The sequence below is a fragment of the Capra hircus genome, chromosome 29 (genome assembly GCF_001704415.2).
Source record: "Capra hircus breed San Clemente chromosome 29, ASM170441v1, whole genome shotgun sequence".
NCBI classification, from domain to species: Eukaryota; Metazoa; Chordata; class Mammalia; order Artiodactyla; family Bovidae; genus Capra; species Capra hircus.
Window position 1 is genome coordinate 45832047 of NC_030836.1, and position 26710 is coordinate 45858756.

At 63.2% G+C, this 26710-nt stretch overlaps 1 protein-coding gene across 3 annotated transcripts; it reads right to left on the minus strand.

Annotated features, from left to right (window-relative positions):
- PHRF1 (PHD and ring finger domains 1) lies at positions 1-23961 on the minus strand. Of its 3 annotated transcripts, none has more exons than XM_018043022.1 (18): positions 23851-23961; positions 20183-20298; positions 19775-19873; positions 15333-15547; positions 14349-14432; positions 12951-13069; positions 10233-10330; positions 9794-9969; positions 9253-9379; positions 6624-6751; positions 6004-6185; positions 5537-5653; positions 4751-4905; positions 1736-4186; positions 1386-1543; positions 935-1204; positions 727-855; positions 1-321 (listed from the first exon to the last, which is right to left on the minus strand). In XM_018043022.1, exons 2-18 carry the CDS (start codon positions 20274-20276, stop codon positions 178-180), a joined length of 4746 nt encoding a protein of 1581 aa, XP_017898511.1. In that variant the 5' UTR covers positions 20277-20298; positions 23851-23961; the 3' UTR covers positions 1-177. The 3 variants fall into 3 exon arrangements, with proteins under 3 accessions (XP_017898511.1, XP_017898512.1, XP_017898510.1); XM_018043023.1 differs by having other exon boundaries at positions 935-1120; positions 5537-5656; XM_018043021.1 differs by having other exon boundaries at positions 5537-5656.

The following is a 26710-nucleotide window of genomic DNA, read 5'->3' on the forward strand; positions in this document are numbered from 1 at the left end:
TCTAAAGAGAATCCATTTTTGATAAATTAGAACACAATGGGAACAGTGTGTATCTGTAATATACATATAAAAAAGTCCAGTTTTAAACTATGAGCAAAACAGGTGCAGACCACGTGTGATCACAGAACCCTGAAAACAGGAGGGCAGGGCGCGCCTGCGTTCCGCTCCAGCCGCTCCTCAGCCCTCGGCGCCCTGGGCGGGCGGCTCCTCGCCGGCCTCGGCCCGCCGGTGTCTGCGCATGTGCCTGTACTTGTCCACATAGGCCTTCACCAGGTTGCCCACCTTCACGGGGTTGATCTCCCCGCTCTTGCTGTGGCAAATCTGGGGGAGGGGGGACAGTGACCCAGACATCCCTTCGCTCCCCACACGGTCATGGATCATGGGGACCAGGCCCTGGGGACGCTGGGAGGGGCGGCAGGCAGGCTGGCGCGCGTCTCCCAGCTCTGCCCACTTCACAGGGTGGCTGGCGGCCCTCCTGAGGCGACCTGGCACGTCCACCTCTAGGAGTCTCATTTTCCTAGCCGTGAGTGGGGTTAAACGTAGTGTTGCTTAACCTCTAACAACTGCTCACAAACAGCCACCTTTACACCCCAAGCACCTAAGCGGCCGGCTACAGCGAGGGGGTGTGGGGTGTGGCCACGCAGCCCAGGGCTCCCAGGCCCCGCCCCCGCCCAGGGCTCTCAGGCCCCGCCCACCGCCCCCGCCCAGGGCTGAGCCCCCGCCCACCTTCTGCACCGCCTTGCGCAGGATGTCCTTATACTCGTCCTTGGTCACCTCCCTCTTCTGGTAAAAGGGCTTGATGGCCAGCTTCACCTCCTCCACGGCCCGCTCCTGCACGTGCAGCTTCTTCATGTACTGGGGGCAAGGACACCGTGAAGGCTCAGCACCGGGCTACCGGCCCGCACCTGCCCCTGGAGGAAGGGCAGGGTCTCACCTCCTCATTCTTGGCCTTCTCTGGGGCCGGCCTGGGAGGAGCCGTCCTCTCCTCAGAGTCGTTGGTAGCAGTGGCGGCGGCAGCGTGGCCGGCTGGCTCTGAGGCTGCAGTCGGCATGGTGGACACTGGGGCCAGGCTCTGGGCTGCCCCGCAGCCTGGGAGGGGCTGGCTCCCCTGGAGGAGGAACTGGACTGCGGGCTGGCTGATAGGTGCATATGGTGGGATGCCTGATGGCAGGGCTGGGCCGGGGGGCAGGCTGGGGCTCTGTACCTGGGCAAGAACACAAGCCTGCTCAGCCTCTACACACTCACTACCCTGTGCCCTCAACCCCCACTTCTGAACCCGAAGAGCCCAGGCAGCAAAGGGCTGGTGCATGCAGGCCTCAGGCCCAACCCAGCCCAGCCCGCATAGCCTGGGTGCTAGGCCACATCCCTCCAGCCCAGGGGCCCACCTGAGAGGGGTCAGCTGGGGGGAAGCCAGGCTCTGGCAGCACAGACGCAGGGGCAGGCAGTGCAGAGAAGGGTGCCTGATGGAGCCCAGCCATGGGGCCCACTTCGTCAGATTCCCAGACTCCTTCCCGCGGCTTCTGTGGCCTGTGAAGTGGTGTCCCTGGGGGCCAACATACGGGGGTGGGTGTACTGGGGCCCTCCAGGCCACAAGACTGCCTCCTGGCTAGAAAATTCCAGAAAAGCGTCCCGGAGCAAGGACCCCAGGGCAGGTGCTGCCATCCCACCCCCAACGACCAAGGTGGCCTGGGAGTCACCCGAGGATCACTCCCCGCCCCCCAAAGCGCCTACTCACACAGGCCTCTGTCATCGGCCGGGGCCCCGCACTCCGCCTCCTGGAGATTCCAAGTGACCCTCTTCACCAGCGCCTTAGCTCGCAGCAGGGGGTTCTGAGAGGGGCCTTCCTCCTTCCCCACAGGCGTCCCGCCTGGGGCCTGGGCTCCCAGGGCGCAGGGCACTGCAGCGGGTTCGTCCGCTTCCTGCTGGAGCGGGCGCTTCTCCTGGGGGCCCTCGGCCCCAGGCGAGGGCTGCACCACGTCTTCCCCATGGATCCGGGACACCTCCCTCCGGATGACGGCCACCGCCAGGCTGGTGTCGTGCTGGGGGCCAGCTGGGGGCACGGTGGGCTTGGGCAGGAGGTCACGCTCCGGGGAGGAGTCCGTGCTCTCCGGGGAGGGCGGGGAGCTCATATCATCAATCTGCATGAAGATGGTGTCACTGGAAAAGTCCTCAAAAAGGTGCCCCGCCTCCACAGAGTCGCCGTAGTCCACGTCCTCCGCTGGATACTCGGCCAGCACCTCTGGGACTGGGGCGGCCTTGTCGACTGCGGGCCCTTCTGGCAAGCCGTCTGCTCCCGCTGAGGATGGGGGCCTAGCTGGGGACCTGGCTGGGGGCTCCCTGTCTGGCCTGGGCTCCCCCTGGGGAGGGGGTGCTGCAGAAGCCTCTTTCGGGGCCAACTTCCGCTCAGGAGAGTGGGGATGTGGCCGCGGGCGCTTCTCCCGGGACCGAGGCCGCCGGTGCGCCCGGGGCCTGTGTTCCGGGCTGGTGGACCTGGACCTTCGCCGCCGCCTCTCGCGGGAGCTGCGCCGGTCTCTCGGCCGCCCCCTCCTCTCCCTGGGGTGCCTGGGCGGGGAGCACTCCCTTCCCCGAGACCTGGACCCTGACCGGCGCCTCTTCTTCCTGCGGCCCTCGCGCTGCTCATGGGATGAGCTCCCAGAGCGGGAGCGGGACCTCCGCCGGCTGTGGCCCCAGGAGCCTCTGCCCCGCTCCCTGCTCTTGTCTTTCGTCTTCTTCCGCTTGGCGCGCTCTCGGCTGCTGGAGCGCTCGCTGGATGACCTGCGGCCCCGGGCCTTGGGCCGGTGTCTCTTGTGCTGGTCCTCGCCCGCCGGCGGCGAGGCAGACCTGGAACTCCGGTCTCCTGAGCAGGATGAGCGGGAGCCTGAGCGGCCGGCTCGCTGCTCCCTGGTGGCCACCCTCGGCTGGGGGCCTTTCTTTCGGCTGCGGGAGCTGGAGCGGGAGCGGGAGCGGGAGGGGGAGCGCAGCTCCACGACCCTGTGGGTGGTCGCAGGCGGGGCGTCAGGGCTGGGCGGCGTGTCGGGCTCCACCACAGTCACGCAGGTCACTGTCCGGCCCTCAGAGCCGAAGAAGGAGCTGTGGGGAGGCAGCTCCTCATCGCCCCAGGGCTCCGGTGGGGACGGCCGCTGTGCCTGTGCGCAGGGCTCCTCGTCCTGGAGCTCAGACAGACTGGAGGGCCCCTGGGGGGGCTCCAGCTCCTTCCCCGCAACGGTCTGCACTGTGTAGGAGGTGACGCAGCGCACGGGGGGCAGCGCTGGGGCCTTGGGGCTGTCGACAGAGATGGTCCGCGTGATCTCCGAGGGCAGGAGGCCCAGGTGCTCGGGGCTGCTGTTGGCGGAGCTGGAGTCGGAGCCCGTGGGGTTGAAGGGGTCATAGATCTCGCTCTTGAGCTGCTTCGTCTTCCTGACAGAGAAGAGGGGCGAGGGGCTCGCTCTCCTCTGCACCTTGCTGTCCACCGGCCGGAACGTGTTACAGAAGCCAGGGCTGAGCAGTCTGCCAGAATGGGCTGTGTTCCCAGGAATGTTGATCCTGAAACTCTCAAAGGTGGAGCCAACAGCCTTCCCCCGGGCGGGCCCCAGCGGGCCAGGGGGCTGGGGGCCCCCCGCCGAGTGTGTGCTGGGCTCCTGCGCGCCCCGGTTACTGGGCTCACCCTCTACCCGGGCCCCGCAGCCCGGCTGTCCGGGGCCCTCCCTGCCTGTCAGCCGGCTGATGCAGGAGCTGGGGAGCTCGACGCCCTGACTGCTAGCGGGGCCCTCGTCCCCCCGGCTGCCGTCTCTCCTGATCTTTGGTATCCTGGGGAGCTCGGAGATGTCTGTCCGCCTGGGAGCTGGTCTCAGGGCCTGGCCTGGCAACGTGCTCTTGGAGGCCGAGTCAGAGCCACTGTGTGAGGCCTTCGACGCTGCAGGCCCGAGAGGCAGCAAGTGCTTGCTGTCGCCGCTAACCCGGCTGTCCTCACTCTGCTTTACACCAGGTCTGCTCTCGGTGAACAAAGTCTGAGGCTGGCCCGACCGAGGGGTAACCGAGGAGTCCGGCTTCGCCGCTGCCCCCGACGTGAGCGCAGGGACACGGGCGGGGGCGGCCGTGCCGGGGCAGCTGGGCCCTGAGCTCTGCGGCCCGGCGCCCTCTGGCGCTCTGGACGGACCAGCTGAGTTCCGCTGAAAGGAGACTGGCACTGAAAGACAGGAAGGCCAAGCTGTCGGTCCCGCTGGCCCCGCAGGGGCTCACCTCCCCCGGGACGCCCTCCCAGCGCGGTGCGGTCTCCATGCCTGCTCGCTCAGCACTGCGGCGTGGGGGGCGGGGGCCGCAGGCTCTCTGTGTTGTGGCCCACGTCGCCTCTGCTCCCCGCACTGTCTTTATGCTATTTGTGGATCAGAACGGGCCTGGTGCCACCGACTGCAGCTGTGCGGCCTGGCCCGCCCTCTATGGCCAGATCCACCCCAGCCCTGAGACCCGCCGGGGCCCCCATCTGTGGAGAGGGTCCTGTGCTGGTCCCTGGGGCTGTGAGAGCAGGCAAGCAGCTGTGCCGCGGCGAGGAGGGCCTGTGGGCCGCCTGGAAACCCCACCACCAACTGCGCTACCAGCAAGCGACGGAAAGGCATCTTCAGCCTTCAGCGCTGCTTGGGAGTAAACCCTAGGGTCGCTCGGTCGGCCACAAAACGCAGACCGCCTCCAGGACGTGTGGCCCTAAGCCCAGGTGTGCGGAGGGCGGCAGGAGGCCATGGGCACAGCTGCTTACCTGCCCTCTTGGCGCTGAGGGAGCCGTCGCGGTGGATGACGATGTCGGCACCGTTCATCATCAGAAGGGTCTGGCCAGACAGGATGCTCCCCAGCAGGTCAGGGCTGGGCTCTGCGTCCACGTCCGGCTGGGGGGCCACGTCAGGAGCACCCCTCCTGCAGGCAGGCCCCACTGTCTCAGCCCCTCCAGCCCCGGTGCCCCTCGTGCAGGCAGGGACCCCGAGAGAAGGGACCCCCACAGCAGCTCCCACTAACGGACGGCAGGGCGAGGGGGCAGACGCGTGCGAGGCCCTTGGCCCCAGCCCCACCGATAGGCGGGGCGCATGAGCAGTGGTGCCTGGCTGGGCTGGGGGACCGCCAGCCAGGAGGAAGGCCGGCTCCTTGCCCAGCCCCACTCTGTCCCCGCGCCCCGCTCTGTCCCCGTCTGTGCCCGCTGTCTCCGCTCTGTCCCCGTGCCTGCGCTGTCCCCGTGCTCCACTCTGTCCCCGCTCTGTCTCCGCTCTGTCCCTGCGCCCCGCTCTGTGTCCGCTCTGTCCCTGCGCCCCGCTCTGTGTCCGCTCTGTCCCCGCGCCCCGCTCTGTGTCCGCTCTGTCCCCGCGCCCCGCTCTGTCCCCGCTCTGTGCCCGCTCTGTCCCCGCAGCTCCTCCTCACCCACGAGCCGGGAGAGGCCACAAGAGGTCTCAGGGTGCCGGGTGGCAGAGCGCCCACCCGCTGTGTAGTCCACTGTTCTCGCAGGCCTGGGGCCCACCTACACCCCATCCATCCCATCCTGCCCCCCAGGACACACCTGGAGAGCCCCATGGAGACGGGTCTGGCTACAGGCTGGTGGGAGCGCAGGGCTGACCGGGACAGAACCCTCCTCTTGGCGCTCAGAGGGGAAGCAGGGCTTGCAGACGCCTCTTCACTGCTGGGGAGGAACACAGGCCAAAGGGCAGGTGGCCCTGCGCGTCCAGGCCCAGGGAGCTCCCACCCACCCTCCACAGTGAGCGGCCCTCAGCAGGCTCTGTGACTCAACACCGAACCGGGGCCCTGTGCAGGGACCTTGTGTCAGCAGCTGCCCCGGCATCTAAGTTGGGAAGGACGGGGGCAGACACGCCAAGGGAGCACAGAGCTTTTCATTCACCACCTAATGGGGTCTGAGAGCTGCTCAGAGCAAGGAACTTCACAAACACAAACCCCGAGAGTGAGCCAGGCCCCAGCGGAAGTGGCGTGTCCCCCGGCCTGAGGGAGAGAGCCCAGCCGCTCTGCACCCACCTGTCAAAGGGGTCCAGCTCATAGGGGTCTCCAAACAGGGAAAGGGAGGCTGCCCCGATGTCGGCACGCAACAGCCCCAGAGACGGGTCTGCAGGCTTGTACACAGAGGGGGTGCAGGCTCCATGGGCCGGCCTGCAGAGGCCCAGCGTCCGTGCAATGCGTGAACGGGCTGTAGCTTCATTCTGAACCCAGGGTCAGAGGGAGAAACGACAGGGCTGAGATCCACGGCCTCTGGGAATGCCGGTTCAACTAGGAACCCACGGCACCAAACACGGGGCAGAGGGCCGGCCGCCCTGGAGCCTGAGGGGTGAACGTGCTCATCACACAAAGACCCTGCCCAGGCCTCACTCCACCCGCCTCACACCAGGTGCCTGCTACCCTGGGCACAAGCGCCGAACAGGTGGGGGGCCTGGCCCCACGGGCCCCCGTGGCTCCAGAAGCCACTCTGTGGTGCTCTGAACACACCTTGCTTCAGGCCTGTTTTCAGTCCACGCTGCAGAAATGTGCATCTTTTTCGGTGAGTCTCCAAGTAATTACAGAGACGCTTCTGCCGTGCCTCCCTCTGTCCCCCCACCGCACGGGCCCGAGAACCCGCCTAGGGAGACCCCGCCCCGGGCTACCTTTCTCTTCTGCACTTTCCTCTTCTTCACGCGACCTGGGCGTCTCTTCAGCCTCGCCCCCGAACTCCTGCTCTTTGTAGGCGGCCTGGACGGGGCTCTCTTCCGTCCTGACGCCTTCCTCCGCCTTCCTGCCGAGAGCACGTTGACAGCGCTCGCTTCACTGTGTGCCCACCCTGCTGTCCCCCAAGACTCAGCCGACCAACACCCGCCCACCCGGCCTGGGGCACTGCTCCCTGCTTCTCGTTACGGGCTTTCTACACGCTGCCCCCCGCGGGCGGAGGGCAGCGCACGGCGAGGACAGGGCAAGTCTGAGCTTACGCTGACCTCCAGATCTGACCACTGGAACCAGCAAGGAGACGGTTTTACATCACCACGGAACACTAAAGCAGAGGACGCGAGCCGCTCAGCAGCCTCGCCGAGGAGTGCCCCCAGAGGCTGGGGAACCGATGCGAGCAGCTCAGCGGCCTCGCTGAGGAATGTTCCCAGAGGCTGGGACTGGGGACGTCCCAATACATTTCCAGCAAACACATGCCGAGGATGACCCTGCACAGCCAGCAGCCACCTGGGTGCTCTGGGCGATGGCAGGAGCCCAGCAGCCACAGGGTGCCCCGAGGCCGCGCTGCCCCCGCAGCCCTGGAGCACTCAGGAACCTCGGCCCAGAAGCAGGTTCCAGGGAAGACAGAGGCCCACCCTCATGACTGTGCGGCGGAAGTGTGTACACCGAGCCTGGGCCCCTGAGCCCATGACGAGGCCGAGAGCCCTAAGCGATCTCCACTGGAGCGGCCGCAGCTCAGGGACCAGAACCAGTCAACACAGGAGCAGGCGGAAACCACACTCCGCGACACGGCCCGTCAGGAGGGAGCCGCTCTGCCGTCTCCTCAGCGCCTCGCACGCCTGAACCAGCCGCCCAGGAGGCGAGATCTGCCCCCAGGAGACCTGCTCGCTCCACCCCGTCAGAGGACAAGGCGCGTGACAGGCAGCCCCAGCGCAGCACAGAGCTCTGCTCCAGCTCCACGTAAGCTGCTCTGAAATTCCACCTCGTCCGTGACACAATCAGAACTCCCGACGCTGACAGGCTGCATCGCGAGGCTGTGGAATTACTATTCATCTCCTCACGTCTAACGACGGCCTCAGGGTTAAGTCAGAGAAAACACTCCCTCTCCCAGAAACACGCTGCGAGACACATAGAGGTATAAAACGAGGACGTGCCTCAAAGTAGCACAGGAGGGGAGGGGGACACGGCCACACTGGCCGGGAGCGGCCAGGCCCCGGGGAGAAGGTGACAGGACCTGTGTCCCTCAGCCCCCACAGCTGTGACCACAGCTCCAGAGACGTGACAGCCAAAGGCGGGGAGGCCTGGGACACAGCAGGGGCGAGCAGACGGAGGGTGAGCTGCTGGGACTGAGATGTGAGGTCCTGGATGTGAGCGGGGAGACTCAGGAGGGAGACAGGCGAAGCGGAACCTCTCACCTGAGCCGGCAGCTCAGGGATCAGCGTGACCTCTGGGTGCAGAAAACCATGACCCACAGGTAGCCCTCAGGTCTCATCTCCACACCCCACCTGTCCTCTGGGGAGGCCAGGAGCGCAGCGAGACGGGAGGAGCTGGGCAAGAACACAGCACCGCTGCAGGCGCACACTGCCGCTGGAAGCGGGGTGGGCGCCTCTGACACGGCCCCTCCGCGCCAGCCAGCGCCCTCTCTACTGAGCCAGAGCGGCGGACACACCCACCCCCGGGTAAGGGTCCGCACAGCAGCTTCACCACAGAACCAGCCAGACGCCCGGCAGAGGCAAAGAGACAAGCCAGGGCACGCGCCTCAACAGAAAAGAGAGGCGAACCTACACAGCCGCCACATGGGCCCAGGCCACTGCTGGGGAGAAGCCAGGGCACACACTCGCGGCCTCCCGAGCGGGAGCCAAGGACGCAAAGACCGTACCGGGGCTGCGGGGGCAGGGCCCGGCTGGAAGGCTCGCTGGCCTCAGTGGGAGCCACGTGCCCGGTGTGGAAGCACTTGTCACGGCGAACGTGTCTCAGCAACACTGGCTTTTAAAAGACCACAGACTGTGAGCCACCCAACAAAACAGGAACCCACGCCTTCTGATTCACACAAGCAGTCGAGCAGGAGGGCCAGCTCCTCTATGGAGCGGAATTCTGACCGGCAGATACAGACAGAAGACAGAGCAGGAGCCGCCAGGGACACTGACCTCCGGTGAAAGCCTCTCCCTGGGAGAGATGAACCGAAGTTCCTGGGACAAAGTAACCAAGACTAACACAGAAAAGGCCCAGAAAGCGTGCACAGCACGGCAGCTGCACAGAGGCTGAATAACGTCAACAGCCCCGCCTAGGGAGGCCAGGCACAGGGCTGCATTGTCGGGCTGCCCGAGCCAAAGGAACAGCGCGAACCTCCACGAGGCCCCTGCGGGCTCTCCCCAACCCACGCGGGGAGGCTGGGTCACTCTGATGCACATTCGGGGTGCTGCCACACCAATAGCCCCTCAACAGGGCGTTCAGAGGGACTAACCAGACCCAAACCCCAGGCCTGCAGGGCCTCGGACGCACTGGTCTGGCCGCCATGGAGACCAGGCCGCGCCACGGCAGGGACCGCGGGCAGCGGGAGCCGGGCACGCCTACCTCCTTTCCTCCTGCGGCGGGCGGGGGCACGCGGCCCAGGGCGCTGGTACACGGCTGTGCTGAGCCCGGCAGCCACGGCTTCAATGGTTTCATCCAGCAGAGAAGACATGAGGTACCTAGGGACACGCTGCACGGCACAGGATGGCACGGTCGGGGGGCGGAGTCGCCTCAGACCTCGCGAGGGAGCCCGGGGACCCCGAGCCCCAGAAGCTGCAGCGACAGACAGCAGGCAGGCTGAGGGGGCTCCCGAGTACCCATGGGGAGCGGGGTCTGGGGAGGCCTCCCAAGGGGCAGGTCAGGCCCGAAGGCAGGAGGAGGAGCGCTCGTGGGCCTGAGGAGAGCAGACTGCAGGCCTCGGTGGCGGGTCCTGGGCCCAAGTCTGCCGCCAAGTCCCTCAGCCCTCCGGGTCAGCACCACGGGCCCTGCGGGTGACAGCGCTGCCCAGCAGCCCCAGGGCCAGCTCTCCGTTGCTGCCGCCACCTCAGGCCCCCTCAGCGTCGCTCCCTGCACACAGCCAGCATGGAGGGCCACAGGCACCCACCTGGAACCTCCTGGCCGTGGAGATCCGGTTCCGGTTCACTGTCGCTCGCACCCTCTCGCTCTGCCGGGTCCTGGCGATGGCCCGTGTCCTCCGCGTGCGGGGCCGAAGCCGGCTGGTGGTGGGCACCACGTCAGCCAAGAGCAGGGAGACCTCTTCTTCGCTCACGGGACCCACATCTTGGAAGAAAACACCCATGGCTGACGCACTCCGCCACGCCCTGGCCCTGGCAGGGGGACTCGGGAACAAAAGGCAAGGGGGCACCTGCCTGGCACCTGGGCCCTCAGAACCCCCCATTGACCAACCCCATGTCCAACGTGCCCTCCCGCCCGTGTCCAACTGAAAGCCATCCCCGCCAGACAGCCTGATGCCATCTCCCTGGGCCGAGGTGCCCACCTCCACTGAAAAGGTCTGGGCCGCCTGAGAGCAGGCGGCACGTTACCAGCGGCAGAAGCGTCCCCAGGAGCAGCACATTCCGGACAGAACCACTCGTCCACTGGAACCTCCTGGAGAGGGGGGTCCAAGCACTCCATGTGGTACCTGGGGGACAAGAGGGCGTCTGAGCCTCACGACGGTGCCCCCCACGTGGTGCTGTGCCCTTGTACCCCCATCCACGCTGGAGCCCTGACCCTGCAACGTAGCTGCGTCTGGAGATGGACCTGCAAGGGTGGTGAGGTTAAGTGAGCTCACCACGGTGCACCCCAGGCCCCAGGACAGGCGTCTGAGAACAGAGAGGAGACACAGTGCCCACCCCACCCTGACAGCAGCACCGGGGCCCGCCTGGGCTGCCTCGGAGGCCTCTCCCGAGGACGCGGGGCAGGCGACTGTGCCTGGAGCTGGGTATCCCTGTCCGCACCCTTCCCCCAGGCATTCTGGGCGGCCGGACCTCCTCCATAGGCTTCGGGGCATCTCGGCCCTATGGAAGGGCCCAACAGCCGCTCAGCTCTCTGCGGGGCACGTACTATCTGGGGCCAAGAGGCTGGCAGCTGGAAGCTGGCAGCTGTACAGGTGGTGCCCACTGTTCCTGGGAGGTGGTCTCCAAGGACATGTCATTAGGAGGTCCTTTCCTACCCACCACCACGGTGGTGGCCCCATGCCCCCCCAGCCCTGAGGAGGAGCTACACCGGCACCAGTTCTGCCCGGAGACACCTGCCCCGTAGTGCTCCCTAGCTTGTCCTCAGGGGAGCAGTCGGGGAGGAGTCTCCAGTGCTGGCACCCTGGAGACTCCAGGCAGCACCTAGGCAGGCAGAAACCAGCGCCAACCCCACGCTGCACACCCAGGCCCGGGCTGGACTCCACTGCAAAGCCTCCTGTCGCTCCCAGCCCTGCCCAGTGTGAGGTCACAGCTGGATCCCCAGGCTGGACCTCACCCGAGCACCCAGTGGACAGATGCCACAGACCGACCCCAAGCACCGGGGAGCACCCAGCACCCACACTGGATTCCAGCCTGAGAAACCCCCTGACGCAGTCAGTCTCAAGGGCACCGCCCGACACGGAGAGGCAGAGTCTCACGGAAACCCCTCCAGCACTGAGCGAGCTCAACCGTGCTCTCACCGCCACCCCAGGATCTTGCAGCGGAGGCTGGCGGAGGGACGGGGGCCCCTCCTGCCCAGTCGGCACCCACAGATCCCTCCACGGAGAAGAGAGCTGCAGGCTCGAGCCCAGGAGGCCCCCGTGGCCGCTCAAGGGGGCCTGCAGCGCTCACACGCCTACAGCAACAACCCCCCCCCGCCCGACGGCAGCACAGCCCTGACGTGGAGAGGTCCCCATTCACGAACACCGTTCAGTCAAACGCAGATAGGGGGAGTCCCCAGTGGTTCAGGGACCATTTCACTGCCAGAGCCTGGGTTCAACCCCCGGTTGGGTAACTAAGGTGCCACAAGCCCCATGGTGCAGCCCCTACTCCCCCAAAGAGGTAAAAGCTTAAGGGAAAATTGAAGCTTGGCAAACGAATACCCTACTCAGGGCTCCCCAGTGTTCCAGCATCCGCGAGACCGCCAGAAAACGCACAGGCTGGTTTCAGGCTCAGGGAAGCCAGAGGCAAAGGTGGTAACTGCGGCTACGCCAGAACCAGCCTCTCCCTCCCCTGCGTGTGGCCTCCCAGGCGGCGTCCCGCGGTCCCAGCCCCTTCCTGCACAGCCAGCCATACTGAGAAAGAGGACGTGGTCTGTCCCGCGTCCCACGGTCACGGTACGTGACAGCAAGATCCGTGGGCTGGACACCAGGGCCCGCTTCTGCCCTCCAGATCCAGAGTGACAACAGGCAAAGCGTGACTCCCCCAGACACGGCTGAGCTCCGGGCCTGCCCAGGGGCAGGCACAGCGCAGGCAGACCTCCGGGGCTGCCACTGGACACAGATGCGGGTGAGGAAGGAAGGAGGTCCGTGTTCTCAGCGGTGTGAACCCCAAGGGGGACTGGGAGGCAGGCGGAGATGCGGTCAGGCCCTGAGAGAGGGTCCTGCTGCCTTGGGGCAGGGCGACGGCAGCAAGCGGGCCCTGGAGGGTGGCCCCAGCAGTCTGCGCTGCCCCACGGGCACCGGTCCTTCAGGGGCCATGCTGCCCCAGGGTGAGGGGCGCGCTTGGCAGGAAGCAGGAGCCCCCACCGCGTGGATGGACGACAACCACAGGCTACCGCGGACACAGGACGGCTGGCAGCCCATCCTGCCCACCTGCCCTGCGGGAGAGGCTCCCACGCCTGGCCTTGCATGGCGGGCAGGTCCCGCCCGTGTCCACCCTGGCCCGGCCGGCCCACACCCCCGTTTCCCACGTCTGCCTTCCGTCCTGAGGGGTACGGTGCACCCCTGCGAGCAGTCTCAGGAGATGGCTGGGAACGGGGAGGGTGTACACGGCAACAAGGGAAGCAGCCACGGGGAGGGTAGAGGGGATGGGGCGCGCGAGCTGAGGCCAGGCCGGCGGGGGCAGCGGCAGACGCTGGGGTTCAGATGACCTGTGGGGGGCTCACAGCGCCGAGCACAACCGGGCAGGCCTGTGGGGGCGGCTCGCGGAGCAGTGGCCCACAGGCTCCCCTCTAGCATGTCCCAATAGCGCAGGGCCAGGAGAGCCGAGGGCGGGCGTCTTCCTCGCTGCTGGGGGCTCTGCAGTGAGGAAGGTCCCGGGGGTCCCAACTCGGAGCCAGGCCCGACGGGACAGGGAGGGGCTCACCCAGCGTCGCAGCCGTCACAGAGCAGCAGCCGGTCCTCCCTGTCACTCCGGCCACACACCTCACAGAAGGTCGGGTCTTCATCCTCGTTCTCCCCAAGCTGGGCGCTCTCCACTGGAATCTGGGGACGAGAATGCGCTGAGCACACAGCAGGCAGGGCCCAAGCCCCAGGGCCATCCGTGTCGCTCTACACCGACCCAGAGCGGACTCGCTCGCACGGCTTCCGTGGGCCCAGGGGCTCTGAAGTAACACGCACGTGGTTTTAACGTTTTCTAACTATTTCAAGACAGCAACCCCCAAGAAAGAAACGACTCAACAGAGAACAAGGTGTGCGCTGCAGAAGGACCCCAGGGCAGAGGAACAACAAGCCAGCCAAGCCCATGGGCGGCGCTGCAGAGCGGGGAGGTGGCGGGCAGACAGGGACCCGGGCCTCTAGCGGCCGCCGCCCCTCAACGGCCACTACTGCTCCCCACAGTGCCACCAGCAGGCCCCATCTGCGGGGGGGCGGGCCGTCTCGCGTCTGCTCCTTCCTCCCCACCGTGCTCCCCAGCTTCGCTCCCACACCAGGCAGGCACTCGGGGCCTCCCCGTGCCTCCGGGCTCTCTGCTGGGTCCAGACCTGCTGGTGTGAGGGTCCTTGCACCACTTTCCCTCCCCAGAGGACGGCTCAGGGCCCGCCCTCACTCATAGCTACTCAAGCAGAGCTGGCCTGCGGGGAAACTGCCCGCACTCCCGCGGCCTCTGGGCAGAACAGTCCCCGCTGCCTCTGGCTCCAGAGTGAAGAGCAGACCTCTGGCTGCAGGCAGCCCACTGAGAAGATGTGCAGCCAGGCTGTACACGCCATCCTCCCCGGCAGCACCCTGAGGCTTGCGAGGACCTCCCTGACCAGGGCTGAACCAGGGCCAGACCGTGCAGGCAGGGAGTCCCAACCACCAGGCCACCAGGGAATGCCTTCTCTGAGACCCTCTAACGCTGCTGCTCAACAAAAGGAGGCCTGCAGAGGCCCCAGCAGCGAGGAACACGCCTACCCTCAGCTCTCCTGGCCCTGCCCTGTGCCTTCAGAAGTCTGGTCCCGAGAGCTGGCCTCCTCTCCCAAGTCTGGGGTCCACCCTGGCCTCCCCGCCGTGGCTGCCGTGGCTCAGGAAGGAAGCAGCTCAGAGATGCAGAGGAGGTGCGTGGAGCGGAGGGGAGGGAGTCAGGGATGGCTCTGATGCAGAGCCCATGCTGGCCAGGCACACGGCACCACCACCAGCCGGGCTTCAAGCCCACAGCTGCAAATGGCATTTCAGCGGATTTCTAAAGTGCACGCAATCAACACTTCAGAAGAGCAAATCATCTTTCGAAGGTTTTCCCATGAGACGGGGACCAATGTAATACACCTAAGGGGGCACCTACACTTACCTTCTTCAAGATTTTACCACCAAATTGAGCTCGAATACAAATACATTTAAATATAGTTCGATCAACTGGACAGGAGTTGGCGTTCTGTAAAAGAATAAAAACTGTGTTATAACCTTGAAGAATCAGTTACTGTTAACACCACCTCAAGACGATTCCTCTTAGAAGCCAAGAGTTCCTTTCACAAGAAACCCAGTTGCTGACTCGGTGCTGGTGTGCACCAGGCCCCGTGCGAGGGCCGAGAGCACAGCCGAGCGGAAGAGAGAAGCCACGCTCCCGTGGTGCAGGGCAGCTCTCCTGGGGAGCCGACACAGGAACCGTCAGCGCCCAGGAAACAAGGAGGCCGCGGGGTGGCAGGCGCGCTGGGGGCCGGGCGGGCGGCCGGGCATGGATGAGGTGGCTCAGCACTCGAGCCACTGGGCCACCGCCACCCTCGCTGCGGAAGGGCAGGTGCAGCGCGGCCAGACCTGCTCCTGCTCCAGGGCCCACAGCCATACGGAGGGAAGCGGGGCGCAGCAGGCGAGGCCAGTGTCCTGAAGCACGGCCCGGGCCGGAGCTGCAGCCACTCGACCTTGGGCTCACGCCTCTTTGAGTTTTTTTCACAAAGTTCAGAAGGGGGGCGGGCAGTGCTTCCAGAGCTCACCCTGCAGTACTCACGACCCCCATGTGCACTACTGCCGCGCTCACGAGTCAGGTTCCGTGTCTGTGAGCTGACCCCTCAGCACATGCCTACCAGCTAGCTTGGCCGGCAGGCTGCCCGGGGCCACCCGGGGTTTCTTGCCCATGACCACCCCCCCCTCGTTCTGTGCTGCCCAGAGTGAGCGTCACCAGCCACCCAAGGGCCCAGAACGGGGACAAAGCAGAGACCAGGCTCGGACGCCACCCAGCGTTCCAACCCCTGCCATCAAGCAGAGACCCAGACCCACCAGGGGCCGGCCAGGGGCTGGTCACCCACCCAGAGCCCAGCCCGAAGACACGCCCACGCACCTTGGACCACTCCACGATGCAGTCGAGGCAGAAGTAGTGGGCGCAGTTCTCGGGCGTGCCCACGGCCTGCTCCCTGAAAGCATTGAGACAGATCGGGCAGCTCTCAGAGTCGTCGTCAGAATTAAACGCACCGCTGCCTTCCAGCGTTCCCTGAGAATCCGCCGCTGCTGCCAATGTGTCCACGTCGTCACCATCTTCCTCAGAGTCCTCAGAACCTTAAGAGGCAAGGGTACAAGTCTGTGAACTGGCGCTCAGGAGGCGCGAGGCCCCAGCTGCACCTGGAGCCGAATTGGAACCCCCGCGGGAGGCAGGCGGCCCCCAGGGGTCAGCGGGCCTCTGGGCGCAGCGCAGCGGGCTCTGGAGGACACCTCACTCCAGCAGCACCTTCTCAAAGCTGTCAGGGAGCTGCCACCTTCGGGGAAGGCCTCTCCTCCAGGGCTCTCCTTTTTCTTTCCTCCGGACCAGAGGCCACAAATGCCTAACCAGGCAAGCTGTACACCACAGCCCTGATCAGCCTCTCAGTTTCCGAGGCCACTCAGCTCGCACTGCAGTCAGTGCGCGCTTGTTTTCTCTCCCCCCTGAACTCCAGTGAGCAAAGGTCCAAGTCACAGGGACACGAGACGCGGATGAGAGGCGCGGTAGGCAGGGTCCTCACACGCCCGAGACCCTGCTGTTACACGACATAATCACACAGGCTCTGGAAGAGCAGCTTCCTCTGGCCGCTTGTACAACCCAAGAGAACAAGAGGCTGACGCACCCTGTCCACCGAGGGGTGGCCTCCAGGACCTGAGCGAGAAGGAGATGGAGGCCCACCCAGGCACAGACAGGACGAGAGCCCCACCCTGTGGGGCCTCTGTGACCCGTTGACGTCAACTGGGCAAGACCTGCCCAGAGGACTGGCCACTGGTATCTGGACTACCAACTACACGGAGACACCAAGCGTGCTCTTCTCAGCTGCTGTGTTTGTGACAATCTGTCACAAAGCAAGAGAACTAAGCTGGGGTCCACAAAGTTCTGAGAGTGCTCTGGCTCAGATACGCGCCTGGCTGAGGCCAAGGGCGCAGCAGCAGGCGGAGCATGGGAACCGGGTGCTCTGGTTCTTCCGCCAGAATCCCAGAAGACCAGGAGCTGAGCGGCAGGCAGAGAACCGGCGTCTGAGGCCACCAGACCCTGTGGTGCCCCGCCCCCGGAGGCCGCCCAGAGTCCCTGAGAGCCGCCAGCAGCGAGGCGCCGAGGCCAAGCCAGCAGCCCGCCCACCCACCTTGTCCTGGGAGCCACGGGACCAGGTCCCAGACAGAAAAGGGCCCGGGAGGAGGGAGGTGCAGACACGGGCACGAGACCAGAGAGGCAGCTGGCGGCACGCCTCCGAGCCCGGGCAAGGCGAGGGCAAGGGCTCCATGAGCAGGGCAGGACCACATGAGCAAGAGCTGAGAGCAACCTGTGGGGAGGGGCGCGCAGAGCAGATCAGGAGGGTGCGTGCGCACCACCTGGGCAGCTGGTGAGGCAGCAGGTCAGAGTCCTAAGTCCTCCTCTTTCATCCTGAGACTTGAACAGACGTTTCTACAGCTGAAACCTGAGCACACAGCAACACAAGCAGGTGACTTTCAGGGACCAACACCACGGCAAGAAAAGCAAACACGGGTAGAGAGCTGCACGCAAGGGGCTCAGCCGGCACGAGGCTGTGAGGATGCAGGTCGCTTCTCTGAAGGCAGGCCCTCCAAGCCGTCTAGGCTCTCACCAGCCAGAGATCCCCTGCTGCCCAGCCTGTTTCACAGACTGGCGCTGGAGACTGCAGGGTGTACAGGGCGGGTCAGTGCCCCTCAGCTACAGCTGTGGCCTCCAGGTGCCTGGCCCCCACCAGCACTCCTCACTGCCCACGGAACTCCTGGGACTCGGCTCCGTGGCAGCCGTCCCGCCAGCATTCCCCCTGCCCCACATGCACCACCGCCCAGCTAGCTCTCCAGATCACAGCTAAGACCTGTCCTTCTGGAAGCTTCTCACCAACCCAGGACCAAAGAGCCCGAGTCCAGCCCCTTCTCGTGATGTCCCCTAACCACACCCTTGGCACCCATCCCCCTGAGCTAACCGCTTCTTTGCGCGCTGTCTCTGCCCCCTGCCCGTCTTCCAGCCCCCTGCACCCAGCCCCTGTCCACTGGCATCCACAGGCCCTCTGGCCTCTGCTCCAGGGCTGAACCGACAAGGACCTCAGGTCCTCTGCCACCAAGCCCCACGTCTATCTGCAGAAACGAGTGGAACAGCCCCATCATGACCTGCAGATTCAGCCCAGAGCTGCCCGTGCCCGCAGAGAAGTCGCAGCCTAACTCTGGCACGACATGCCACCAATGCACACAGGGCTGCAAGCTCACGCTGCTCCTCCACAGGCACTGTCCCAAACACGAGGGGTTAGCTCTCTGGGACATTCTAACGCTCGTATCCACGGAGCTCCAAGGACTGTGATAGACCAGGCGGATGCCTCAACATCCACACAGGTCCCAGTGGCAGTGCTGGAAGGGAAGCCGTGGTGAGCCAAGCTCCCGAAGCCCAGCACCACACAGGGAGGGGCTGGGCGGGACAGTCTGGGGAGCCCACAGGCCACGCACCAGCCAGGGCGGCCAGGAAGGCCAGGGAAGGCGGTACGGCGGGTGCTCGGCACTCGGGGCAGGACGTGCGCACGGCAAAGCTCCCGCACCTAAGTTCGGAGGTGCAGACTGACAGCCTTGTAGCAGTCGCTCCACGCCTCTGCCGGCTCCCTCGGGAGTTTGGGAACTAGGGCTCAGGGCCCACTCTGCCCACAGGTCCGTCCAGCTGCACACGCTCCCTGCAAACACCCTCCACGCTGCTCGCTGCTCTCAGGCGCTTTACCCTCCTGCTCAAACCACCGCACAACTGCACTCATCTCACACGCTAGTAAAGTAATGCTCAAAACTCTCCAAGCCAGGCTTCAGCAATACGTGAACCGTGAACTTCCAGACGTTCAAGCTGGACTTAGAAAAGGCAGAGGAACCAGAGGTTAAATTGCCAACATCCACTGGATCATGGAAAAAGCAAGACAGTTCCACAAAAACATCTATTTCTGCTTTATTGACTACGCCAAAGCCTTTGACTGTGTGGATCACAATAAACTGTGGAAAATTCTTAAAGAGATGGGAATACCAGACCACCTGATCTGCCTCTTGAGAAACCTATATGCAGGTCAGGAGGCAACAGTTAGAACTGGACATGGAACAACAGACCGGTTCCAAATAGGAAAAGGTGTACGTCAAGGCTGTATATTGTCACCCTGCTTATTTAACTTATATGCAGAGTACATCATGAGAACGCTGGGCTGGAAGAAGCACAAGCTGGAATCAAGATTGCCGGGAGAAATATCAATAACCTCAGATATGCAGATGACACCACCCTTATGGCAGAGAGTGAAGAGGAACTAAAGAGCCTCTTGAAGAAAGTGAAAGAGGAGAGCGAAAAAGTTGTCTTAAAGCTCAACATTCAGAAAACGAAGATCATGGCATCCGGTCCCATCACTCCATGGGAAATAGATGGGGAAACAGTGGAAATGGTGTCAGACTTTATTTTTGGGGGCTCCAAAATCACTGCAGATGGTGACTGCAGCCATGAAATTAAAAGATGCTTACTCCTTGGAAGGAAAGTTATCAGATGAGCCACAGGAAACCTAGATAGCATATTGAAAAGCAGAGACATTACTTTGCCAACCAAGGTCCGTCTAGTCAAGGCTATGGTTTTTCCAGTGGTCATGTATGGATGTGAGAGTTGGACTGTGAAGAAGGCTGAGTGCCGAAGAATTGATGCTTTTGAACTGTGGTGCTGGAGAAGACTCTTGAGAGTCCCTTGAACTGCAAGGAGATCCAACCAGTCCATTCTGAAGGAGATCAGCCCTGGGATTTCTTTGGAAGGAATGGTGCTAAAGCTGAAGCTCCAGTACTTTGGCCACCTCATGCAAAGAGCTGACTCACTGGAAAAGACTCTGATGCTGGGAGGGATTGGGGGCAGGAGGAGAAGGGGATGACTGAGGATGAGATGGCTGGATGGCATCACGGACTCGATGGATGTGAGTATTAGTGAACTCTGGGAGTTGGTGATGAACAGGGAGGCCTGGCGTGCTGCGATTCATGGGGTCACAAAGAGTCGGACACGACTGAGCGACTGAACTGAACTGACTCTCCTGCTGCCACCAGACAAGAGACCTTCCCACTGTGTCATCAGCCCAACCACATCAACGTGAGCCAGCTGCCCAGCTGAAGACAAAACTCACTGCAGGGGACTGCCAGAGGAGGCCACCGTGTCAGGCAATGTCATCCTGACAGCTCACGGCCTCCGCTGGCGGGTGTGCTGAAGGTGGCAAGCTCACCAAGGCTGTTTTGTGAACAGCAACCTCCGTCATGGCACGAGGAGACCCGGGGCCCCGAGGACGCCCGTGTTCTCACCAGATCCGTCCTCCAGGTCCCTGTCCGCGTCCTCCTCATCGCTGTGCTCGCTGCCAGAGTCGTCCTCGGAGGCGTCACTGTGGGCATCACTGCTTCCTTCTAGAGCGACAGGGAGAAACACAGGCCTGAGGGGCAGTGTAACAGCCGAGGCAGCGGAGAGCAGGGCTGGGGAGAAGGTGTGCGGGGAGTGCAGAGCACACCTGCCCACAGGGCTCCGGGCAGCACCCTGACCCCGCGTCCGGGCAGCCAGGGTGAGGTGGGGGGGTGGAGGCTTCCGCTGGGTTTAAGAGCACATTTGTATCGACTACGTCAAAAATAAAGACCAGACCATGAGCTGCTCGAGCGCTCTAAGGGCAAAGCGTAAAGACTCACTCCCTGCTCTGGGCGGAGGGGCAGGGGGCAGCTCACCAGCATCGCTGGCCAGGGTGGCAGGACGGAGTCTTGGGTGGCCATTGGGCCCCGGGCTTTGGTCCACAAGCTCGTCCAGGCTCTCGTCATCCATCGCTGGACATGGGCGTTCAGCTCTGAAAGAAACGAGGGTCGAGTAAGTCCCCGCTGTCCCAGGCTTTGCGTTAAGCTCCCCACCGAGAGCGAGCGACAATCACTGCACGTCACAGGCCTGCTGACACGTGTCCCCCCGCAGCATAGCAGGCAGGGGTGGCTCAGAACTGTGCAGGCACCCACGAGCCTGGCTCCTGCTCACAGAGCCACACGCACGGCCAGACGCCAACTTACAGCAAGCCCAGCATAGCCTCAGACCAGCCGTGTTCCTGTTCAGCCACCTGCCACACCTCGACACTCCCCGGGTACCCAAGGCCAGGCTCGAGGGAAACGGCACTTCACAAGCTGAGGCACAGAGGGGCTTTCAGCGGCGGGTGAGCGCCAGAATGTTCCAGTGCCGAGCTGGCCCTCTGCCCACACTTCCGTGGCATGTCCCCCTCAGCCACGGCTGGCCAGCCCAGCTCTGCACACCTGCCTCCCACAAGAGGCCACGGGCACCGGCTGGGGCTCCTCTGACCTGGCCTCGACCCCTCCAGGAACACGGCCAAGTCAGCTGCCTACCCAGGAGCAGCACAGGGCCATGGGGAGCAGGGGCCGGGCTGCCATGTCCACCGGCTCCTGGTCACCACCTGGGGGTGCCGAGCCTGCCTGCTCTGCAAGGCCACTGCCAGGGTAACGGCGAAGACCAAGACCGGTGACCTCACAGACGTAAAGGGACACAGGCACCCTCCTGCACCAGGACCTCTGACTTTGGTCTCGAAACGAGGGCTCCTTTCCCATCAGGGCTACTCACTTCCCGGTGACCCTGAGGGGGAACCCCCCGCCGTGGCTCAGTGCGTTTCTGAGTCCAGCCTGCACATCTAAAGAGCAGGATTGGAGGGACGGAAGCAAAGCAAGAACCGGGGCAGGAGGTGAGGCTGACAGCAGCAAGCCGAGAAGTCAGGAGAGCCTCTTACTCCCGGACCCACACGTGTCAGCTGGCACCCAGGGCAGGCGCTGTCGCCACCGCCACGGTATAGATGCTCCTGAAGAATGGTCCCTGATGGGGCTGGGGCCAGGATCACAGCCAGGGTGTCACACATCCCAGACAAAGCCCCAGGCTCTGGATGGGTGTCTTCTAAAACAGTGAAGGCATATTAACTTCACTAAATCGCCACCTGCCAAACGACGCGTCTGCCTGGAAACAGTCAACTGAGACTACGAACCCCCTAAAGTCACCACCTTTTCTCTACCTGGTACCCTAAGGTTGAGAAAATCAGTCAGTCCTGCTCAGCTAAGGGTCTGCACTCCCCTGCCTGGTGAGTCAGCAGCATGGCAGGGACCTTCGCTGTCTTCCACCCGAGCCCCGACCACAAGCACTGCTGGAGACACACGGGCTGTCGGACGAGGCGCTGCTGCTGCCCACCCAGGAGCGCGGCACCTTCCTGCGCGTGTGGCGGCAGCTGGGCCACTGCAGGTGGACGACCTGCGAGCCTCAGGCTGCACCTGTGACCAGATTCCACAGCGCCATCGTACGACACCTATCTACCGTACCTACCCTGCCCGACTGCGTGCGGCACGGGCCCTGCACTGGGGACGCTCAGCCTATGAGTGGGGGGTCAGTGTTCACACCCAGGAAAGTACCAGGGCAAACTTCAGAAAATGTAACCCTCCAAGCAGACCACAGAGCACCCTCAGGGACAGTTCACTCGCACAAGCAACCCCTGGCTTCTCCCTCAGTGACTGAGACCGAGGCCTGCCTCAGAGAGCTGTCAGAAGAGGTCAGTGTGGCCACAATGGGGGCTGGCCCACAGGGACTTGCCAGGGACACCAGCTCTGGAGCGAGGCTGACTCCCTGTGTCCCTGCACATGTCCCTGTTCAGCCCCTCAAGCCTGTGCTCCACCATCACAGCCGGGGAGGAGACTTTCCAAAGGCCACCCAACACCCCTCTCCCTTCCCTGCATGGTCACACACAGTACCTTCCGGCAGCACCCAGGGGGAAGAGCCCAGGAGTCTCCGAAGGCGCTTCCCAGACCAAGCAGCTGTGCAAACACTAAATAAGAGACCACCACTAGGGACCCTTCGCACCCCGTTTCTCCGTGAGGAACACTACACTCAAACACTGCGGGAATGTGACCCCAGCTCAGGACCCACCGGCTCCAGTGGCAGCCCCAGCTCAGATGTGCCTGCCCAGATCCACTATCCCCACCTCCGCTCGCACGCTCCAGACCAATGCCCGGGAAGCCCTTTCTGCAGGAGGCGCTGGGCCCCTCCCGGCTGCTGGCCGCCCCAGGCGGTGCCGGCAATGCTCTGTGGCTTTCCTGCCCAGTCTCCAAACTTGGGGGAGCCGGGGGCCATTAAACAAAAGTAGTCTTTCCCTCTATTTTCAAATCCAGGGACTGAAAGCACCTTGTATCCCAACTAAGGAACCAAAAGGCCTTCCGGTGTGGTCACTGGCAGCTGCGCCGTGACCAGAACCTGGGTGCCCATCCCCAGGCCCTGAGCAAGGGTGTTAGGTCCAAAGGGCTCAAATCTCATTTTTCATTCATCGTCTGCCAGAGCAGCTACAAGACCTTGAAACTGTAAGCTGCAATACAAGTCAAAAAGCGAGAGCCCAACCTCCCCACCACCAAAAAAACACAACAAACTAGAGTCCAGTAAGGTCTTGGCAGGGTTGAGAGAGACACCAAGAGTCCAATACAGGGGGCTGCTGGAAGAACCAAAGCCAGGCTGGCTCTGTCAGGGCCCTGCCACCAGCCTGGTGCAAAAGAAGAACCAGTTATTGTCATTCTGACTCAACATTCTTTCCGTAAGAAAAACACCAATGGTTCAGGGAGGGGGCAGGCGTGCTAAAGCCCAAGTCAAACCTCACTTCAGCCTTGGAGGTTCTGTCCAAGCGACCCATGGCCAAACCGTGGCTCACCAGCTGAGTACTATTCTGTTACAGAAGCAAGAAGAGTATAGAAACGCCGCCAAGTTGACAACGATGTAACACAAGCCTTGTTACAAAGAAAAAAGAAAAAAAAAAAAAAACATGGGCCAGGAATCAGGATCAGGGCTTAGGTTAACAACGGGCCCTGGCTCGGCATTCAGCAGCTGGGTGACGTTGGCAAGTTACTTAACGTCTCCGGACTTCAATCTACTTATCTGTAAAAACAGGAAGGCCAATACCTACTCCTGAGAGACTGCTATGAAGACTACGTGAGTTAAGGAACGGGAGACCATCCCAACAACCACACGGGCCTGTCGACACACAGGCGAAGCCAATGAAAGCAGAGAAGACGAGGCGCTGGAGGCGAGTTAGCAAAGGGTCACACTCCGCTCTCGGAGCGGGGAGGGCGACAGCACAGGCGGCGGGTGCCACAGGGCGAGGCGGAGGGCTCCCCGCCTCCCGGGAACCCGCCTGCAGGCGGGCCGCCCGGCCTCTGCGCGAGGCCTCCAGCGCCCGCAGGAGGCCGCCGCCGCCCGTCAGCCCGGGGCCTGAGCAGCGCAGGCCTCGCACCGCCGGGCAGGCCTCAGACAAAGCGCGCGGCGCCCGGAGCGGCCCTCCGGCCGAGGCGCTACTGAAACCCGGGACGCCGCGGCCCGCACGTACCCGGAACCGTGCGCTCGTCGCCGCTGCCGCAGCCGCCGCCACACCAAGAGGCACAACTAGGCCGCCACCGCCACCGCCGCCGTCGCCTCCACCGCGCGCTCCTTGACCCGGAAGTACATGGAGCCGGCTTCCGGGGCTTTCCCGCCCCGCCTGTTGGTGGGCACCATTGGGACGAGGGAGGGGAGGAAACGTCTGAGGTAGAGGAGGGCGCCTCTACCTGAGCTCAGGCATCTCGAGGCCTTGGAAACACCGTTTAATACGTTGTTGTCGTCCAGAAAGACTAGTTTACTAGGAGAACTTGAAGAGTCTAAGCCCCCGCCCGTGGGCTGTTCCGAGAGGTACTCCCCCATCTGGAAGGTGGTACAGTCCAATCCTCGCTCACCGCCCAGGGCGAATGGGAGCGGACGCCAGGCACACCTAGGGCCCCGCCCCCAGCCCGGGCCCCGCCCCGCGCGGCGGCTCCGCCCCCGCGCCCTCACCCCACCCGCCCCCCATCTCTCAGACCCCGGGAGCGCGAGCCGGTGCGAGCTCGCCGGGTCAGCCTGGCGGCGCCCCCGGCCCAACAGCTTTGCGCCGTCCGTTCACGCCAGCGAACACTTGCGGACCCTGTGCGCGGGCTCCGCCAGGTGCTGGGCAAGAACGAGCCCCCAGCCCAGAGTCCCGCCGGGGCCGCACACAGTAAACAGTGAACCACGTGGACGGTGCGCCGCTCGGTGTATGAGAAACGGATTCGTGCTCCGACAGGAGAGCCGAGTCCCGGACTCGGGAGCCAGGAGGACTCGCCGGTGGTAGTTAGTGGGTGAAGAGGGACCTGGCCGAGAGGTGCTTGCGAAAGGGGCCGCGGTGGCGAGAGCGCGGGAAGCTGCCAGGACCCCGGAAACGGGGAGCCCCGCCGGCTGGGTGGGGGGCAGACGCTGGCTTCTGAGAGCCCCGGGCGGCGGCGGCGGGTGAATTGAGTGGACCGGCTGGGGCGGGCCGCGGACCAGTAAGAAGGCCACTTCAGTAACCCTGCAACCCTCAGGGACCACAAAGATGTAGGCTCTACATCTTTGGGGGAAGCGAAGGTGCCGGAAGCGAGCCCCTTCTGGTAGGTTATGAAGACAGAACCTAGGGGATAAAGGATGCTCAACATCGCACATCAGAGCTGCAAAGGAGTATCACCTCGCACTGGTCAGAAGGGCTCTCGTCGGGAAATCTACGAAAAATAAGTGCTGGAAAGGCTGTGGAAAAAAGGGAAGCCTCTTGCACTGCTGGTGGGAAGGTAAATTGACACTACCACTGGGGAGGAGCGTGGAGATTCCTTTAAAAACTAGGAATGAGACTACCATCTGACGCAACAGCCCCACTACTGGGCATACACCCTGAGGAAACCATAACTGGAAAAGACACATGTACCCCAGTGTTCATCCAACGCTATTTAGGAGGCTAGGACATGGAAGCAACCTAGATATCCACTTACAGATGAATGGATAAAAAAGTGGTCCTTACGTATACAGTGGAATATTACTCAGCCTTGAAAGGAATGCATCTGAGTCAGTACTAATGAGGTGGATGAACCTAGAGCCTGTTATGCAGAACGAAGTAAGTCAGAAAGAGAAAGGTAAATACCATATATTAATGCATATACGTGAACTATATAGAAAGATGGTACTGATGAACCTGTCTTCAGGGCAGCAAAGGAGACAGACGTCACAGACTCGTGGACACCGGTGGGGGAAGGACAGGGTGGGACTAACTGGGAGAGTAGCTTTGAAACATACGCATTACCGTATGCAAAACAGATAGCCTGTGGGTATTTGCTGTGTGATGCGCAGCTCAGATCCAGTGCTCTGGCAACCTGGAGAGGTGGGCGTGGGGGTGTGTGTGTGTCACTTTAAATATGGTCGCGCGGGTTCTTTGTTGCTGCACGTGGGCTTTCTCTGTTAGGACCAAACTGGAGCCAAGACAGGCTGAAAGGGGCAGGCTAAGGTCTGAGTTTTAGTCTCTAGGAAAGCTGAGGCACTGGGAACTCCCGGCAGGCAGCGTAGCTCGACCAATCAGAAAAAAATCCCCGTCGCCCCGCCTGAGCCAATCAGGAAAACCCCGCCCACGCCAATCCGGATAGGGCTGCGAGGTTTAAAAGTCCGGTGGGCGCCTACGATTTAGCGGATCAGCTATGCTGTTACAGAAACAAAGCACCGTCTGTATAAAGGTAGATGTGATTCAGAGCCCGGGTGTCAAGACTCCACTGCGCTGGATGAGACCTGAGCCCTAGCTCGAGCTAGCAATAAACCCCTTTCTGCGTCTGCATTGCTGTGGATGTCTTATTCTCTCAGTTTTGGGGACTCGGACTTCAGGCATAACACTAGTTGCGGTGAGTGGTGCTGCTCCTTGTTGTGGTGTGCAAGCTATTCACTGCAGCAGCGTCTCTTGGAGAGCAGACTCCGGAGCGTTCCGGCTTCAGCAGCTGTGGCTCCTGGACTCTAGTGCACAGACTCAGTACTGGGTGCACAAACCTCGTTGGCCCTCGGCATGGGATCTCCCCAGGCTAGGAACTGAACCCATGACCCCTGCCTTGGCAGGTGGAAGCTTTACCACTGAGCCACCAGGGAAGCCCCAGGATACTTTGGCTCTCTGCTTAAATATGGATGGCACGACCTTGGGAGCGTTTCTCAACCCCTCTGTGCCTCTTTGCCTATAAAATAGAGATCTTGAGGGCCGGATGGGTGAGTACAGGAACAGAACTTTGGATGGGGGCCAGCAAAGTAAATGTCCTGCATCGGACACCTCCCCCTCCTCCTTAGCTTACTTTTGGCAAGTGTGGGCCCTTCTACACACACCTACTTGCCGAAGACCACCGCCCACCAGAGGGTCCCAAATG

What these genes read in the sequence shown, in the direction of transcription:
- PHRF1 (XM_018043021.1), bottom strand. Translation starts at nt 20,276, where the DNA reads ATGGATGACGAGAGCCTGGACGAGCTTGTGGACCAAAGCCCGGGGCCC. An exon ending in CACCCTGGCCAGCGATGCTG is followed by an intron (nt 19,874 to 20,182) that starts GTGAGCTGCCCC and finishes CTGTCGCTCTAG; the next exon opens with AAGGAAGCAGTGATGCCCAC. An exon ending in GAGCTGGACCCCTTTGACAG is followed by an intron (nt 5,657 to 6,003) that starts GTGGGTGCAGAG and finishes GTTCCTCCCCAG; the next exon opens with CAGTGAAGAGGCGTCTGCAA.